Source organism: Somniosus microcephalus, chromosome 12 (assembly GCF_052327205.1).
Source record: "Somniosus microcephalus isolate GS21.2 chromosome 12, FLI_Smic_1.0, whole genome shotgun sequence".
NCBI lineage: Eukaryota > Metazoa > Chordata > Chondrichthyes > Squaliformes > Somniosidae > Somniosus > Somniosus microcephalus.
The window spans coordinates 183,635,675-183,654,682 of record NC_140998.1 but is presented as its reverse complement, the minus strand read 5'-3'; the positions used below and the strand labels follow the sequence as shown (position 1 = coordinate 183,654,682).

The 19,008-nt window shown below is 51.4% G+C and overlaps 1 protein-coding gene across 1 annotated transcript in view; it reads left to right on the top strand.

Annotated features, from left to right (window-relative positions):
- The window catches only part of LOC147109754 (uncharacterized), a 135,038-nt gene extending 116,490 nt beyond the window's left edge, over positions 1-18,548 (top strand). The window contains exons 10-12 of the mRNA XM_086002364.1: positions 7,902-8,068; positions 9,247-9,340; positions 10,101-18,548. Coding sequence (XP_085858490.1) covers positions 7,902-8,068; positions 9,247-9,340; positions 10,101-10,114 — 275 coding nt within the window. The 3' untranslated portion in view covers positions 10,115-18,548. The remainder of the gene's footprint in view (positions 1-7,901; positions 8,069-9,246; positions 9,341-10,100) is intronic.
- The last annotated feature ends 460 nt before the right edge of the window (positions 18,549-19,008 follow it).

The following is a 19,008-nucleotide window of genomic DNA, read 5'->3' as shown; positions in this document are numbered from 1 at the left end:
ACTACGCGCAAATTGAAAAGGAAGCACTCACTCGCCACAGTGTTTGCAATTGAGAAATTCCAACAGTTCCTGATCGGCAGAAAGTTTACCCTGACACCCAATCACAAACCGCTCCTAGCCCAAATCTGCCATCCCTGCAATGGCCGCATCAAGAATGCAACGTTGGGCAATGTTGACACAATATGACTACACGATTGAATATCGCACTTCAAAGCAAAACGCAATCGCAGATGCCTTGTCCAGGTTGCCCCATGAGGACTCGTGTTAGGAGTGAAGGTGAGGTTTTCACGCTAGGTGCAGTTGACAAAGACTTTCCCGTGAATGCAACTGAGATTGCAAATGAGACTCAAAAGTACTGAAAAGAGTATATGGAAACACCTTGAAAGGATGGACTGATCAGTGTCTGGACACAGAGTTGAAACCATTCCATAACCGTCATACTGAACTGTCTTGTGAGCAAGGTTGTATCAAGTGGGGAAACAGAGTGATGGTACCTACTTCTTTGAGAGATTGAATTCTGGCCGAACTTCACACTGAACATCCAGAGATCGTCGGTATGAAATCGATTGCAAGCAGCTTTGTTTACTGGTCTGGATTGGACAGTGATCTTGAATCACTTGTCAGCAAATGCAGCGTTTGCCAAAATTGCAGAAACAAACCACCCAAAACTCCACTGGTCATGGCCAAGTAGATCTTTTCAGAGAGTACATGTAGACTTCTGTGAGAAAGCAAATGATTATTTCCTGGTGCTTGTAGATAGTCACTCAAAGTGGATTGAAGTGAAACACATGGGTTCAAATACTCCAACTGAACGTACCATAGATGCGTTGAGGTCTATCTTCGCATGTCCTGGCTTACCTGAAGAGCTTGTTTCTGACTGGCCCTCAGTTCCGTTCTGCTCTATTCCAGGAGTTCATGAAATGGAACGGTATCAAACACACTCTCGTTCCACCGTATCACCTAGCTTCAAACGGAGCAGCCAAAAGGTCAGTCAGAATAGTGAAAGAAGCTCTCAAAAAGCAAGTGTTGCCGGGTTGGTCGGGACTCAGCATGAAGCAACATTTGGCAAATTTCTTGCTGAAGTACAGAACTACTCTGCACACTACAACTGGACGGACCCCAGCAGAACTCTTGATGAAGAGGAGATTGAGAACACGATTGAGTCTTGTTCAACCAAATTTGACCTCGAGTTGAACAGAAACAGTTGAGTCAGAAACGTTACTATGACCGCAATCAGAAAGGACGCAGTTTCAGACAAAACGAGTGTGTTCGTGTAATAACAACAGAAAACGCTGGAAAAACTCAGCAGGCCAGGCAACAACCATGGAGAGAGAAACAGAGTTAACGTTTCAGGTCGAAGACCTTTCGTCAGAACTGGAAAAAAGCAGGAAATGGAAAGCAGGATTAGGGGCTGGGAAAAGGGGGAGGGGATGAAAGAACAAAAGGGAAGGTCAGTAATAGGATAGAAAGCAGGAGAGATTAAGAGACATTGGGGTCGATTTTCATTGACCCGTGGAGTCGGGATTGGAGGCATGCGGGGGGTTAAATTCCTGAAATCGGGGGTCCCGACCCCAGCCCGCCTCCATGCCAGTTTCAAAGGAGGTGGGTACCCGCCCCGCACTGGGACCCACCTCCCCGAGGCGGGAAGGGATTAGTGCCAATTAACTGCCTGTTAACAGGTAGTTACCAGGCAGTTTTTAGCCTAATCCCTATTTTTAAGCTTGAACTGTGGGATTCCCGATGGCTCCAAACCACGCCAAGTTAGAGGAGTCGGGTTGAAGGGCTTGGAGGGGTCGAGATGTTGGTGTTCAGGTGAGTGATGGGTGCATGAGTGCAAAGGTAAGCGTGTTTGGTGTGTCTAAAGTGATTAAATAAGTTTTACATACATTTTCTTGCCTTTCCAGCCTTCCTTCCTTTAGGTTCAGGGAGTCTCTCATCTCACCAGCACAGAAAGCAGAATGGCTGCGATCTGTCAAAAGTGACAGCCTGCAGCTTTCTGTGCAGGAGCGATTTCTAACTGAGTCTGTGGAGAAGGACTCAGGTTAGAAGTAAGACTGTTGGGCCTAGAAATTCACTGGCGCCCCGTTTCAGTCTCGCCAGGGCGCCGGAAGTACCGCCCCGGAAGGAGTCGCGAACGCCCGCCGGAAATTCAGTTTCAGCGCCCCAGACGGAAGCGCAGCGCTACTCGAGGCGCCCCGCATCCCTCTTGGGGCGCTGCAACTGAAAATCGCAGCGTGTGGCGCTGCGGCACGGCGCGCTGCGGTACTGCAGGCCTTCCCTTCTTAAAGGGGAGGGGCCTGCTGCAGCGCGATCGGCGATCGCGAGTGCCGGCAAAAAAGCCCGGCACCGAGGAGAAGTGCCGGGCTCTTGGGACACAGCCGGCACAACGCGGGGGGGGGGGTGGCTCAGGAGGCCGGGGATGGCGGCGCGAAGAGGTGCTGGCAGGCGGCCAGCAAAAAAAATGGCCCCTCCGCGCATCTACCGCCGCAGGTAGGCCCCCCTGAACTGGTCGCAAATTGCGACCGGCGTTAAAGCAGGGGGCGCTACCAAGTTTCGCGATCGGGGCAGTAGCGGGGCGCTGCGCACACCGATGACGTCATCGGTGGCAGCACAGCGCTAACGGCTAGCGCCACCATTAGCGTCCCGCTAAATTTAGCGGGAGGCGTGGCCAGTGGCGCAAAACCCACTAAGTGCCCTCTTTGGGCGCTAACAGGTGGCGCAGCCCACTGAATTTCTAGGCCTCAGTGTTTTGACAGCTTCAAACAGCTGTGAAACGCTGATATTTCATCTGTCAAAACCTCTTGACAGAACAAAATTTAAGTCTGTGACGTCTCCTGTTGCCAGGTGGTCCTTAATTGGCCTGCTGAGCCCACTGGGCGGGCTCAACAAGGTCAATCAAGTTAAAATCGCGTGGATTGGCCGCATCTCGATGGAGGCGGGACTACAACCCTGAAAGTTGTAGCCCCGACTCCTGAATGAAAATCCAGCCCATTGTGTTGGTGTTCTCAGTCCCCCTGGCAAGTCGAGTTCACACAAGTGGGATGTAGGAACCACAGTAGAGGTTGGTGGAACCAGGAGATATTTGGTTGAGATAGGTGACAACACCCGAAGTGTTCATGTAGATCAACTGATCTCTGCTAGAGTTGAACTGAGCCGTGATCTTGACCCACTTGATCATGAACACATACATGAGTTTGACAAGGGTTCCTCTTGTCCTCACCTTTCACCCCACCAGCCTCCACATTCAATGGATCGTCCTCCACCATTTCCGCTACCTCCAAAGTGATCCCACCACCAAACGCATCTTCCCCTCCCCTCCCCTTTCAGCATTCCGTAGGGACCGCTCCCTCCGAGACACCCTAGTCCACTCCCCTATCACCCCCAACAGCCCTTCCCCTTCGCCTGGCACCTTCCTGTGCAAGCGCAGGAGATGTAACACCTGCCCCTATACCTCCCCCCTTCCCACTGTCCAGGGCCCCAAACACCCCTTCCAGGTGAAACAGCGATTTACTTGTACTTCTCGCAATCGAGTATACTGTATTCGCTGCTCACGATGCGGTCTCCTCTACATTGGGGAGACCAAACGCAGATTGGGTGACCGCTTTGCGGAACACCTCCGTTCAGTCCGTAAGGGTGACCCCGAGCTTCCGGTCGCCTGTCATTTTAATTCACCGCTGCATTCCCACTCGGACCTCACCGTCCTTGGCCTCTTGTATTGTTCCACGGAAGCTCAACGTAAACTCGAGGAACAGCACCTCATCTTCCGATTAGGCAGTCTGCAGCCTTCCGGACTCAATATCGAGTTCAACAATTTCAGATCATAACCTCGGTCCCTATTACATTTTTACTTATTTTTTTCCACCCCTTTGTTTTGGGTCTTCCCTTCCCCCCCCCCCTTTCCTTTTTTTTCTCTCTCCCACACAGCAGCTGTCTCCCATCCTGCCAGTACACTTCACACCTAATCCTAGCCGTCTTTTGTCTCCACTTGTCCCATTACCATTTCGTCTTGTTTTGAATACCTCTTAATGTCTCTTTTACTTCTTTTGTTCTATCGCAGCCCTGCCTTCGATCTATTTTATTTCCTTTCCAGTTTTGAAGAAGGGTTCGACCCGAAACGTCACTCTAATTTCTCTCCACGGATGTTGCCTGGCCTGCTGAGTTTTTCCAGCAGTCTCTGTTGTTATTATGAGTTTGACTCTGTTCAGACTTCAGAAGCTGAAGTACCGGATTCAAAGAAATCTGAGATAGAAACAGGATCATCTTTGAGTTCGGAACCAGTACAAAACAGCCCGAAAATTGGAAGGCGCCACAAACCTGTTATTAAACTGGATTTGTAGTTAATTTGTAGCAGATAATGGCCCAAGACCGCACAAAGTGGAGGAAAAGCATCCGGGAAGGCGCCGAACACCTCGAGTCTCTTCGCCGGGAGCAAGCGGAAGCCAAGCGCAGGCAGCGCAAGGAGCGCACGTCAACCCAAGCACCCCACCCACCCGCCCCTTCAACCACCGTCTGCCCCACCTGTGACAGAGTCTGCATTGGACTCATCAGTCACCCGAGAACTCATTTTTAATGTGGAAGCAAGTCATCCTCGGTTCCGAGGGACTGCCTAAGAAGAAGAAGTAGTTCATTTGTAACAGATAAGTGTGAGGTATTACATTTTGGTAGGAAGAATAGGGAGGTCACTTCTCACTTGGAGGGTGCGAGTCTGGGTCGGGTAGAGGAACAAAGGGATCTAGGAGTACAAATACACAAATCACTAAAAGTTGTGAAACAGGTTAGCAAGGCCATAAAAAAAAGCAAACCAAGCACTAGGGTTTATTTCTAGAGGGCTAGAATTGAAAAGTAGAGAAGTTATGCTAAACCTGTATCGAACCTTGGTTAGACCACACTTGGAGTACTGCGTACTGTTCTGGTCACCATATTATAAAAAGGATATAGAGGCACTGGAGAGGGTGCAGAGAAGATTTACAAGGATGATACCAGAAATGCGAGGGTATAGATATCAGGAAAGGATGAACAGGCTGGGTCTCTTTTCTCTTGAAAAAAGAAGGCTGAGGGGTGACCTAATAGAGGTCTTTAAAATCATGAAAGGTTTTGATAGAGTGGAAACAGAGAGAATGTTCCCACTTGTGGGGAAGAGCATAACTAGAGGCCATCAATAGAAGATAGTCACCAAGAAATCCAATAGGGAATTCAGAAGAAACTTCTTTACCCAGAGAGTGGTGAGAATGTGGAACTCGCTACCACAGGGAGTGGTTGAGGCAAATAGTATCGATGTATTTAAGGGGAGGCTGGGCAAGCATATGCGGGAGAAGGGAATAGAGGGTTATGCTGATAGATTTAGATGAGGAAAGACGGGAGGAGGTTCGGGTGGAGCATAAACACCGGCATGGACTGGCTGGGCTGAATGGCCTGTTTCTGTGCTGTACATCCCATGTAATCCTACGTATGTCATTTGTAGTTGACTAAAAAGATAAAAAGCCAGTAGTTTTTGTTATGTGGCTCATGTAAATTCTGGGAAAGGTGGGGCCATAGTTTTGTTGCATGTGAGAGGGGAATATGTAAATTTCTTAAGAGGAAAGCAGTGTAATGTATTATCACATGGTTTGTCACAGGGTTTAGTGTCTCTGAATCTCTCCTGCTTTCTATCCTATCACTGACCTTCCCTTTTGTTCTTTCATCCCCTCCCCCTTTTCCCAGCCCCCAAACTTGCTTTCCATTTCCTGCCTTTTTTCCCAGTTCTGCCGAAAGGTCGTCGACCTGAAACGTTACCCTGGGCAAGGTACTGACTTGGATAGAGAACTGGTTGGCAGACAGGAGGCAAAGAGTTGGAATAAACGGCTCTTTTTCCGATTGGCAGGCAGTGACTAGTGGGGTACTGCAGGGATCGGTGCTAGGACCCCAGCTGGTCACAATATATATTAATGATCCAGACGTGGGAACTAGATGTAATATCTCCAAGTTTGCAGATGACACAAAGCTGGGTGGGCGTGTGTGCTGTGAGGAGGATGCCAAGAAACTCCAGTATGATTTGGACAGGTTGGGTGATTGGGCAGATGCAGTACAATGTGGATAAATGCAAGGTTATCCACTTTGGTGGCAAAAACAGGAAGGCAGATTATTATCTGAACGGCAATAGATTGGGAGAAGGGGAAGTGCAACGAGACCTGGGTGTCCTTGTGCACCAGTCGCTGAAGGTAAGCATGCAGGTGCAGCAGGCGATTAAGAAGGCAAATAGTATGTTGGCCTTCGTAGCGAGAGGATTCGAGTACAGGAGCAAGGATATTTTACTGCAGTTGTACAGGACCTTGGTGAGACCACACCTTGAGTATTGTGTGCAGTTTTGGTCGCCTTATCTGAGGAAGGATGTTCTTGCCATGGAGGAAGTGCAGCGAAGATTCACCAGACTGATACCTGGGATGGCAGGAATGATGTATGAGGAGAGATTGGGTCAATTAGGCTTATACTCGCTGGAGTTTAGAAGAATGAGAGGGGATCTCATTGAAACTTATAAAATTCTAACAGGACTAGACAGACTAGATGCAGGAAGGATGTTCCCGATGGTCGGGGAGTCCAGAACCAGGGTCACAGTCTAAGGATAAGGGGTAAGCCATTTAGGACTGAGATGAGGAGAAATTTCTTCACCCAGAGAGTGGTGAACCTGTGGAATTCTCTACCACAGAAGGCAGTTGAGGCCAATTCATTAAATATATTCAAGAAGGAGTTAGATATATTTCTTAAGGCTAAAGGGATCAAGGGGTATGGGGAGAAAGCAGGGACAGGGTACTGAATTTGGATGATCAGCCATGATCGCATTGAATGGCGGAGCAGGCTCGAGGGGCCGAATGGCCTACTCCTGCTCCTATCCTCTATGTTTCTACGTGACCCTCCTGCCAGTGGAGACAGTTGCTCCTTATTTACTCTATCAAAACCCCTCAATTTTGAACACCTCTATCAAATCTCCCCTTAACCTTCTCTGCTCTAAGGAGAACAATCCCAGCTTCTCCAGTCTCTCCACGTAACTAAAGTTTCCCATATCCAGTACCTTACTAGTAAACCTCCTCTTCACCCTCTCCAAGGCCTTGAGATCCTTCCTAAAGTGTGAGGCCCAGAATTGGACTCGATACTCCAATTGAGGCCGAATCAGTGTTTTATAAAGGTTCAGCCTAACTTCCTTGCTTTTGTACCCTATGCCTGTGTTTATAAAGCGCAACCTGTGACCGAGCAACAGACTAAATGCACTCAAGCCATGACAGCTGACCTCTGGTGACCCCTTGTCCATATTTTGCTCTTCCTAGCGAATATAAGCCTAATCGACCCAATCTCTCCTCATACGTCATTCCTGCCATCCCAGGTATCAGACTGGTGAATCTTCGCTGCACTCCCTCCATGGCAAGAACATCCTTCCTCAGATAAGGCGACCAAAACTGCACACAATACTCAAGGTGCAGTCTTACCAAGGCCCTGTACAACTGCAGCAAGACATCCTTGTTCCTGTACTCAAACCCTCTCGCTACGAAGGCCAACATACCATTTGCCTTCTTAACCGCCTGCTGCACTTGCATGCTTACCTTCAGCGACTGGTACACAAGGGCACAGATTTAAGATAATTGGAAAATGAACCAGAGGGGGAGATGAGGAGAATTGTTTTTACGCAGCGAGTTGTTGTGATCTGGAATGCGCTGCCTGAAAGGGCGGTGGGAGCAGATTCAATAGGAACTTTCAAAAGGGAATTGGATAAGTATTTGAAGGGGAAAAATGACAGGGCTCTGGGGAAGGAGCAGGGGGGGAGTGGGATTAATTGGAGAGCTCTTTCAAAGAGCCGGCACAGGCACGGTGGGCTGTGCGGTCTCCTCCTGTGCTGTAGGGTTCTGCGATTCACGTCTCTTTCTGATCCGCAGCAGAGGACTTGCACGCGAAGCTCCAGCTGTCCGAGAGTCCTGGGGGGCCCACGTCGAGCGAGGGCGAGACAGATTCCAGCAGCACCCCCATCGTCCTGTCCCTGGATCAGGCGGAGGAGATGGAGCGGAAAATGAACAGCCTCCTGGTCAAGATTCAGCATCTGAAGGTGAGAGGCCACAAGCCGAGCCAGTTCCGAGTCCGAGTCACCCCTGGCCCGGTCTCTGACATGACTTCCCTCGGGATGGGAGGAGGCTGGTGTTGATGGGGTGAGATGAAGAGGGGTGGCAGGAGGCTGGTGTTGATAGGGTGAAATGGAGAGGGGTGGGAGGAGGCTGGTGTTGATGGGGTGAGATGAAGAGGGGTGGGAGGAGGCTGGTATTGATGGGATGAGATGAAGAGGGGTGGGAGGAGGCTGGTGTTGATGGGGTGAGATGAAGAGGGGTGGGAGGAGGCTGGTGTTGATGGGGTGAGATGAAGAGGGGTGGGAGGAGGCTGGTGTTGATGGAGTGAGATGAAGAGGGGTGGGAGGAGGCTGGTGTTGATGGGGTGAGATGGAGAGGGGTGGGAGGAGGCTGGTGTTGATGGGGTGAGATGAAGAGGGGTGGGAGGAGGCTGGTGTTGATGGGGTGAGATGAACAGGGGTGGGAGGAGGCTGGTGTTGATGGGGTGAGATGAAGAGGGGTGGGAGGAGGCTGGTGTTGATGGAGTGAGATGAAGAGGAGTGGGAGGAGGCTGGTGTTGATGGGGTGAGATGGAGAGGGTTGGGAGGAGGCTGGTGTTGATGGGGTGAGATGAAGAGGGGTGGGAGGAGGCTGGTGTTGATGGGGTGAGATGAACAGGGGTGGGAGGAGGCTGGTGTTGATGGGGTGAGATGAAGAGGGGTGGGAGGAGGCTGGTGTTGATGGGGTGAGATGAGGAGGTGTGGGAGGAGGCTCATGTGGAGCATAAACACCGGCATGGACCCTAACCTCCTACAGCCCTCCGACAACTCTGGGCTCCTCCAGTTCTGGCCTCTTGCTCCCTTCGCTCCACCATTGGCTGCCGTGCCTTCAGCTGCCTGGGCCCTGAGCTCTGGAATTCCCTCCCTGAACCTCTCTACCTCTCCCTCCTTTTAAGACGCCTCTTAAAACCTCCCTCTCTGACCCAGCTTTTGGCCATCTGTCCTAATATCTCCTTATGTGACTCGGTGTCAAACTCTGTCTGATTAACGGTCCTGTGAAGCGCCTTGGGATGTGCCACTGCGTTAAAGGCGCTATGGAAATGCAAGTTGTTGTTGTTGTAGAAATGCATGGTCTCTCTTTTCACTGGCTGATTCTCTCTCTCTCTCTCTCTCTTGTTCCCTAGGCGATGGAGGAGGAGTATCACCGGCTGCGGCAGGCGTTGGTCAACTTGACGATTGCTCCGCGGCATTCGCCGGGAAGCTGCAGGAGGGTATCGGGTGAGTAACCACGCGCCAGGCCCCGCTGTGCCCATCCCGCCCTGGTTAAATCCCCCACCCCGCCAGGAACCATTCAACGGCCGTGCCACGCGAGGCCTCCCCACCCCTTCTGGGTAAGCACACCGCCTTCTGTTCCCTTCCCTGGCCTCAGTCAATGTGTGAGGTCCGTTTGGAGCACTCAAGCTGAATTTCTGGCGGGCGCTCGCGACTCCTTCCGGGGCGGTACTTCCGGCGCCCTGGCAAGAGGGGCGCCACCGAATTTCTAGGCCATACGATTCTGAGGGGGATTGACAGGGTGGATGTTGAGAGGATGTTTCCCCTCGTGGGGGTATCTAGAACTAGGGGGCATAGTTTCAGAATGAGGGGTCGCCCATTTAGGACTGAGATGAGGAGGAATTTCTTCACTCAGAGGGTCGTGAATCTTTGGAATTCTCTACCCCAGAGAGCTCTTATGCGGGACCTTATCGAAAGCCTTCTGAAAGTCCAAATTCACCACATCCACTGGTTCTCCCTTATCTATTCTACCAGTTCCATCCTCACTAGGTGTACCCTATCGAACCCCTTTCATAATCTCGTCACCCCCTCAGCCTTCTCTTTTCTAGAGAAAAGAGCCCCAGCCTGTTCAATCTTTCCTGATCGGTGTATGCATAACGGACAAAGAAAGGTTTCAATACAGCACAACAACAAGAGGCAAGGCGTTTACGGACAGGAGGTATCAAAGGTTGCCCTCCGCTCACTCTGCTCTTTGTTCTTTTCACAGGTGAGAGGTGGTGAAGAGGGAGCTCGCAGCCGAGCTCGGACGCCACCGTCCCGCGACTTGATTTTAAGTTCCTCGTTCGGGACGTTGGGCCCTGTTCACGGCGGGGGAGGGGGATGTGTGGGGTGGGTGGGGGAGGGGCTCCTTCTGCTGCTTGGATTGCCAACAGTCCCCTCCTCCACCCCCCCCTTGCCCACCACCATAGTCACTGTGCCACGCTCGCTGTCTGCAAGGGAATGCCCACCAAACAGCTCTCGATATAAAGCGCTTACTACTGCCAGCAGCCGGGGGGGGGAAGGTTAGAGGAACGCGGGCGGGAGGGGAGGGAGGGAGCGATTATTGAAGCAGCTCAGACCACGGACCCGTTTGCGTCTGGATTTTGGGGTCAAAGGCAGTGAGGATTCCAGAAGCTTCTCTGAGTTTACATCTCCTCCCCATTCCGAGAGATCCTCTTCCGCTCGCAGAAGCTCCCCTCACTTTCTAAAGCCCACGATTTCAAAAGCCACCTCTTTTTAGCACTCTCTCTCTCTCGCGCCTCCGAGTCAGAAGGTCGTGGGTTTGAGTCCCATTCCAGAGACTTGAGCCCATAATCCAGGCCGACACGCCCGGTGCTGAGGGAGCGCCGCACTGCCGGAGGTGCCGTCTTTCGGATGAGACGTTAAACCGAGGCCCCGTCTGCTCTCTCCGGTGGATGTGAAAGATCCCATGGTCGCTACTTCGAAGAAGAGCAGTGGGGGGGGGGAAGTTCTCCCCGGTGTCCTGGGGCCAATATTTATCCCTCAACCAACCATTTTATCTGGTCATTATCAGATTGCTGCTTGTGGGAGCTTGCTGTGCGCAAATTGGCTGCCGCGTTTCCCACATTTCAACGGCGACCGCACATCAAAAAGGAAAAAGTACTTCGTTGGCTGTAAAGCGCGTCGGGACGTCCTTGAAATGCGCCGTATGAATGCAAGTCTTTTCTAAGTGCAAATTGGCTGCCGATCCCGGGAATTATCGCATTGTGTAGGGACAGCGGGCAGGGATCGCGATTCCTTTTATGGGATTGTGTAGAAGGAACAGGTAGGGAATTTGGGGGCGGGGGAGGGGGGATTGTGGGGGGGGGAAATCTCGACTACTAGAACAATGGGAACCAAGAACTAGGGGAACAAAGCACCCTCGATTCCCGTCATGTCGAGGGAATTGTAGAGGGCCGCGGGCGGGAGAAGCTTCCACTAATTTCATTGTCACTGGGTTCCTCTAATCTTTGCTTTGTACCATTGCATGTCTTCTCGTGTATATCCAGTGCCTTTACTGCACCTGAATTTTGTATTCGAGTCATTTTTTTTATCATTAATTATTATTATTATGTTGACATGTCTAAGAGGAAAGCAGATAATTAGAATTTTGGAGATTGTATTTAAATCCTGCTGTTTTACTTAGAGTGCTGAGTAGGAGTCTGTATTTAGTTCACGAACTGTTTGTGTTGCGGGGCGAGGGGGCAGGGGTGGGATTTATTTACTCTAAGCTGCTTGTGGGGGAGAGATGAGACAGGAGTCACGAGGGGTTGGTGTAATGGGCTGACTCCCGACACAGGCAGTGGGGGGGTTAGCTGTGGGTCGATGCTCTCCCCGTAGCTGGGAACACAGAGCATGAAACATTCCCTCCACCTGCACACATCCAGGCAGCTGAGCTCGGCTGTTGCAAGGAGCCCCCCCCGTCCCACCACCCCCTCCTCCGGACCCTGCCAGTGACGTCCAGTACTGAGCCTGTGGGAGGGGTGGGAGAGACGGTCCTTCGCACTGTCCTGTCCACACCCCCCACCCCAACCTCCCCTGCATCCAGCTGACCGTGACTGTGCTCCCTCTCCTCTGTCTGTGACTCTTCTCCCCTGGCCTTGTCTCCTGTCCCCTGGCCTTGAACCTTCTCCCCCTGGCCTTGTCTCCTGTCCCCTGGCCTTGAACCTTCTCCCCCTGGCCATGTCTCCTGTACCCTGGCCTTGACCCTTCTCCCCCTGGCCTTGACTCTTCCCCCCCTGGCCTTGACTCTTCTCCCCCTGGCCTTGACCCTTCTCCCCCTGGCCTTGACTCTTCTCCCCCTGGCCTTGACCCTTCTCCCCCTGGCCTTGACCCTTCTCCCCCTGGCCTTGACTCTTCTCCCCCTGGCCTTGACCCTTCTCCCCCTGGCCTTGACCCTTCTCCCCCTGGCCTTGTCTCCTGTCCCCTGGCCTTGAACCTTCTCCCCCTGGCCTTGACTCTTCCCCCCCTGGCCTTGACTCTTCTCCCCCTGGCCTTGACCCTTCTCCCCCTGGCCTTGACTCTTCTCCCCCTGGCCTTGACCCTTCCCCCCCTGGCCTTGACCCTTCTCCCCCTGGCCTTGACTCTCCTCCCCCTGGCCTTGACCCTTCTCCCCCTGGCCTTGACTCTCCTCCCCCTGGCCTTGACCCTTCTCCCCCTGGCCTTGACCCTTCTCCCCTGGCCTTGACCCTTCTCCCCCTGGCCTTGACCCTTCTCCCCCTGGCCTTGACCCTTCTCCCCCTGGCCTTGACCCTTCTCCCCCTGGCCTTGACCCTTCTCCCCCTGGCCTTGACCCTTCTCCCCCTGGCCTTGACCCTTCTCCCCCTGGCCTTGTCTCCTGTCCCCTGGCCTTGACCCTTCTCCCCCTGGCCTTGACCCTTCTCCCCCTGGCCTTGACCCTTCTCCCCCTGGCCTTGACCCTTCTCCCCCTGGCCTTGACTCTCCTCCCCCTGGCCTTGACCCTTCTCCCCCTGGCCTTGACCCTTCTCCCCCTGGCCTTGACCCTTCTCCCCCTGGCCTTGACCCTTCTCCCCCTGGCCTGTGACCTTTCCCCGCCTGGCCGTGACCGTAGCCTTGAATATGCTCCCTCGCACCCTGACCTTTACCCCCATTGAGCCCTGTGTGCCGGTGATGTGTTACAGCTCCTTTCCGACCTCTTACTTTCTCTCTCTCTCTCTCTCGCCCCCTAACTCTCCTGGGCCGTTCAGGGAGTGCTGCAAGTGGGGGCCCCTGGCTTTCTCTTCCCTCTCCTCTCATATGGCAGCTTCGGGGGCTGCAGCCACCCCTTGAACGGGACACAGGGGAGGAGAGCGAGTCTGTCAGTGACACCAGTTTCACCGGGCGGGGGGAGCTACCTGAGGAGCTCACTTAACACACAAATCACCCCCTTCAGATTGATCAGCCCAGCCCTTCACCCTCTCCACTTGGAAATATTTATCCTCACAAAGCACTTAAAGGGGTTGGGGTGGAAGTTCCCGGTGACCCCCCGTCACTTATTGTGGGTACAAGTTGCGCAGGACCTTTTCCTGCAGGGTGTCCATGTGTGATGTTCCCTGTGCGGCCTCTGTCCTCTCTCTGTGGAAAGTGTCTCTCTCTCTCTGTCCTCTCTCTGTGGAGAGTGTCTCTCTCTCTCTGTCCTCTCTCTGTGGAGAGTGTCTCTCTGTCCTCTCTCTGTGGAGAGTGTCTCTCTCTCTCTGTCCTCTGTGGAAAGTGTCTCTCTCTCTGTCCTCTCTCTGTGGAGAGTGTCTCTCTCCCTGTCCTCTGTGGAGAGTGTCTCTCTCTCTGTCCTCTCTCTGTGGAGAGTGTCTCTCTCTCTGTCCTCTCTCTGTGGAGAGTGTCTCTCTCTCTGTCCTCTGTGGAAAGTGTCTCTCTCTCTGTCCTCTCTCTGTGGAGAGTGTCTCTCTCTGTCCTCTCTCTGTGGAGAGTGTCTCTCTGTCCTCTCTCTGTGGAGTGTCTCTCTCTCTCTCTGTCCTCTCTCTGTGGAGAGTGCCTCTCTCTCTGTCCTCTCTCTGTGGAGAGTCTCTCTCTCTCTCTGTCCCCTCTCTGTGGAGTGTCTCTCGCTCTCTCTGTCCTCTCTATGTGGAGAGTGTCTCTCTCTTTGTCCTCTCTCTGTGGAGAGTCTCTCTCTCTCTCTGTCCTCTCTCTGTGGAGAGTGTCTCTCTCTCTCTCTGTGCTGTCTCTGTGGAGAGTGTGTCTCTCTCTGTCCTCTCTCTGTGGAGTGTCTCTCGCTCTCTCTACCCTCTCTCTGTGGAGTGTCTCTCGCTCTCTCTGTGCTGTCTCTGTGGAGAGTGTCTCTCTCTCTGCCCTCTCTCTGTGGAGAGTGTCTCTCTCTCTGCCCTCTCTCTGTGGAGAGTGTCTCTCTCTCTGTCCTCTCTCTCTGGAGAGTCTCTCTCTCTCTCTGTCCTCTCTGTGTGGAGTGTGTCTCTCTCTCTCTGTCCTCTCTCTGTGGAGAGTGCCTCTCTCTCTGTCCTCTCTCTGTGGAGAGTGTCTCTCTGTCCTCTCTCTGTGGAGAGTCTCTCTCTCTCTCTGTCCTCTCTCTGTGGAGTGTCTCTCGCTCTCTCTGTCCTCTCTATGTGGAGAGTCTCTCTCTCTCTCTGTCCTCTCTCTGTGGAGAGTCTCTCTCTCTCTCTGTCCTCTCTCTGTGGAGTGTCTCTCGCTCTCTCTGTCCTCTCTATGTGGAGAGTCTCTCTCTCTGTCCTCTCTCTGTGGAGAGTGTCTCTCTGTCCTCTCTCTGTGGAGAGTCTCTCTCTCTCTCTGTCCTCTCTCTGTGGAGAGTCTCTCGCTCTCTCTGTCCTCTCTATGTGGAGAGTCTCTCTCTCTCTCTGTCCTCTCTCTGTGGAGAGTCAGTTCAGTTCAGTTCAGTTCAAATGCTTTATTGGCATGAAAGTTTACAGAGAACCATATTGCCAAAGCTTACATAGCAAAAAGGTACAGTTTTCCAACATTCTGTAGGTGTCAATCGATTTGACATTTGTTGGGTATATACAATATTACTTTTAAACAATATTAATTTTAAACAGTCTTTCTACTTCATTTGGTACGTTCAATATTAATTTTAAACAGTCTTACTTTTAAACAGTCCTCAGGTTGTGACATGTTGTTACATATTTAGCCCCAAGGTATGGTCTGTCTCCTTCTCCTAGGACTAATCTCAATTTTGACAGATCATCCAATTCTTTGAAATCTGGGGTTGTTTGGCTTAGCTTGTTGAATAATATGTTTCTTGATGTGTTGAATTTTTCGCATTTTAGGAGGAAATGCATTTCTGTTTCAACCTCGCCAGCCAGACATTGATCGCATATTCTATTCTCTCTAGGCTGCCAGGATTTCTTGTATCTGCCTTTTTCAATTTCCAGTTGGTGGTCGCTTAGTCTGTACCTGGTGAGGGTCTGTCTCTGTTTTGTGTCTCTGATGGTCGTGAGGTAGTCTGCCAGTTTATATTCTCTTTTTAGGGCCCGGTAACATTCTAATCTGCTTTGGCTTTCGGTTATTTTGTTCCAATGTTCCAGGTAGGTTTCTTTGCATTTTTTAATGATTTGGTTCACTCGGATTGGTGTTTGGACGGCTGTGTTGGTCTGGGGCTGGTCAGGGTCCGGCTGAGTACTTAGTTTCAGTAGCAGCTGACTCAGGGGACTCTTTTCTGGGTTTAGCTCTTGGGTCTGAAAGGCTTTGAAATGAAGGGTGTCTGGGGAGCTAGATTTGAGGTGATTTAGGAAGTTTAGTGCTCGTTTTTGGATGTTTATTATCAGTGGCTCTCTCTCTCTCTGTCCTCTCTCTGTGGAGTGTCTCTCTCTCTCTCTGTCCTCTCTCTGTGGAGAGTCTCTCTCTCTCTCTGTCCTCTCTCTGTGGAGTGTCTCTCTCTCTCTCTGTCCTCTCTCTGTGGAGAGTCTCTCTCTCTCTCTGTCCTCTCTCTGTGGAGAGTCTCTCTCTCTCTCTGTCCTCTCTCTGTGGAGAGTCTCTCTCTCTCTCTGTCCTCTCTCTGTGGAGAGTCTCTCTCTCTCTCTGTCCTCTCTCTGTGGAGAGTGTCTCTCTCTCTCTCTGTCCTCTCTCTGTGGAGAGTGTCTCTCTCTCTCTCTGTCCTCTCTCTGTGGAGAGTGTCTCTCTCTCTGTCCTCTCTATGTGGAGAGTCTCTCTCTCTCCTCTCTCTGTGGAGAGTCTCTCTCTCTCTCTGTCCTCTCTCTGTGGAGAGTCTCTCTCTCTCTCTGTGCTGTCTCTGTGGAGAGTGTCTCTCTCTCTCTCTGTCCTCTCTCTGTGGAGAGTCTCTCTCTCTCTCTGTCCTCTCTCTGTGGAGAGTCTCTCGCTCTCTCTGTCCTCTCTATGTGGAGAGTCTCTCTCTATCTGTCCTCTCTCTGTGGAGAGTCTCTCTCTCTCTCTGTCCTCTCTCTGTGGAGAGTCTCTCTCTCTCTCTGTCCTCTCTCTGTGGAGTGTCTCTCTCTCTCTCTGTCCTCTCTCTGTGGAGAGTCTCTCTCTCTCTCTGTCCTCTCTCTGTGGAGAGTCTCTCTCTCTCTCTGTCCTCTCTCTGTGGAGTGTCTCTCTCTCTCTCTGTCCTCTCTCTGTGGAGAGTCTCTCTCTCTCTCTGTCCTCTCTCTGTGGAGAGTCTCTCTCTCTCTCTGTCCTCTCTCTGTGGAGAGTCTCTCTCTCTCTCTGTCCTCTCTCTGTGGAGAGTCTCTCTCTATCTGTCCTCTCTCTGTGGAGAGTCTCTCTCTATCTGTCCTCTCTCTGTGGAGAGTCTCTCTCTCTCTCTGTCCTCTCTCTGTGGAGAGTCTCTCTCTATCTGTCCTCTCTCTGTGGAGAGTCTCTCTCTATCTGTCCTCTCTCTGTGGAGAGTCTCTCTCTCTCTCTGTCCTCTCTCTGTGGAGTGTCTCGCTCTCTCTGTCCTCTCTATGTGGAGAGTCTCTCTCTCTCTCTGTCCTCTCTCTGTGGAGAGTCTCTCCCTCTCTCTGTGCTGTCTCTGTGGAGAGTGTCTCTCTCTCTGCCCTCTCAAATTCAAATTCAAATCGCTTTATTGGCATGATAAGGTACATCTTATGTTGCCAAAGCATCATAATACATTTATGGTTGAACACATAAACGCAGTTCTATTCATACAGTGTATAAACAGGTATATCCCTGAGTGTATAAATATACAATCGCATTATTTATATATACTCTTTTCTTAGTTTACTGGTTGTCCCTCTGTTCATGGCAAGCTGTAACATAGTGTGCCGCCAGTGTTACACAGCTTCTCTCCTCCCCCAGTAGGTATGGGAGCTTTTGGTTGTCATTCAGATTTCTGAATTCATGGCATATTTGTGAGAATTTTTGGTAGAAATTCTCCCTGATGCCCTGATATTTTCCACAGGCTGTGAGGAAGTGCATCTCTGTCTCCACTACTCCCTGACTGCAGTGAGAGCATATCCTGTCTTCTCTTGGCAGCCTGGTCTGCCTGTGTCTGCCTTTTTCGATCGCTAGGCTATGTTCGCTAAGTCTGTACCTTGTCAAGGTTCTTCTCAGTTTGTTATCCTTTACCATGGTCAGGTAATCAGCTATGTTGTATTGTCTGTTTAGGGCCAAGTAGCAATTGAGTTTGCTTTGGGTTTTTGTTGTTTCTCTCGCTCTCTCTGTCCTCTCTCTGTGGAGAGTGTCTCTCTGTGCTGTCTCTGTGGAGAGTGTCTCTCTCTCTCTGTCCTCTCTCTGTGGAGAGTGTCTCTCTCTCTCTGTCCTCTCTCTGTGGAGAGTGTCTCTCTCTCTGTCCTCTCTCTGTGGAGAGTCTCTCTCTCTGTCCTCTCTCTGTGGAGTGTCTCTCGCTCTCTCTGTCCTCTCTCTGTGGAGTGTCTCTCGCTCTCTCTGTCCTCTCTATGTGGAGAGTCTCTCTCTCTCTCTGTCCTCTCTTTGTGGAGAGTGTCTCTCTCTGTCCCCTCTCTGTGGAGAGTGTCTCTCTCTCTCTGTCCTCTCTCTGTGGAGTGTCTGTCTCTCTCTCTGTGGAGTGTCTCTCTCTGTGCTCTCTCTGTGGAGATTGTCTCTCTCTGTCTCTGTCCTCTCTCTCTGGAGATTGTCTCTCTCTGTCTCTGCGCTCTCTCTCTGTGGAGCGTCTCTCTGTCTCTGTCCTCTCTGTGGGGAGTCTCTCTCTGTCCTCTCTCCTGTGCGGAGTGAGTCTCTCACTCTCTGCCCTCTCTCCTGTGGGGGTGTGGTGTGTGTGCCTGTCTCTCTCCGTCCCTCCCTCCCAGTTTTCCCCATTCCCTTGTTAACCCCTTGCCTTTCACCAAACGAGCAGTTTCGACTTTTTTTAAAATATATATATATATATATTCAGGATTCTTTGTTTTTTAAGTTTAGATTTTGCTTTGTCTGCTGATGTTGGCACTCATTCGCAATACGGGTGGGATAATAGGAAAGTACTGCAGGTCCCTCTCTATCTCTCTCTCACACACAGGCCAAAGCAAGACCTGCAGTCACTAAATGTATTCATCATGCCAATAAGTGAATAGTCGGAAGGTTGTGCAGGGCACGTGTCGGAAATCGCCGCACAATTATATAGGTCGCACACGAGACAAATTGTGCCATTGCCTCTTTACTCAGCCTGGGATCGGGAACAAGTGTTGCTGCGATTTATATCTCTGTAATCCATTGCTGAAATTCCAAAAAAAAAGGGCTTTTTAATATAAACAATAAAAGGAAAAAGTTTTATTAAAAAAAAGTGTATCCTCGTGCCTTATTTTGGAAATGGGTGTCTCATTGTTTCAAGCGCACATTACTGAGTAATATTTCTTTCCAGTGTCTGAGCGTGGGATTTAATGCAGGCAAGTGTAAAATGCTACAGATCGAAACAACACCAGACACTAACTCTCACTGGGGTACGTGTCCCACACACACTGACTCTCACTGGGGTACAGGTCCCACACACACTGACTCTCACTGTGGTACGTGTCCCACACACACTGACTCTCACTGGGGTAAGGGTTCCACACACACTGAATCTCACTGGGGTACGGGTCCCACACACACTGACTCTCACTGGGGTACGTGTCCCACACACACTGACTCTCACTGGGGTAAGGGTTCCACAGACACTGACTCTCACTGGGGTAAGGGTTCCACACACACTGACTCTCACTGGGGTATGGGTCGCACACACACTGACTCTCACTGGGGTACGG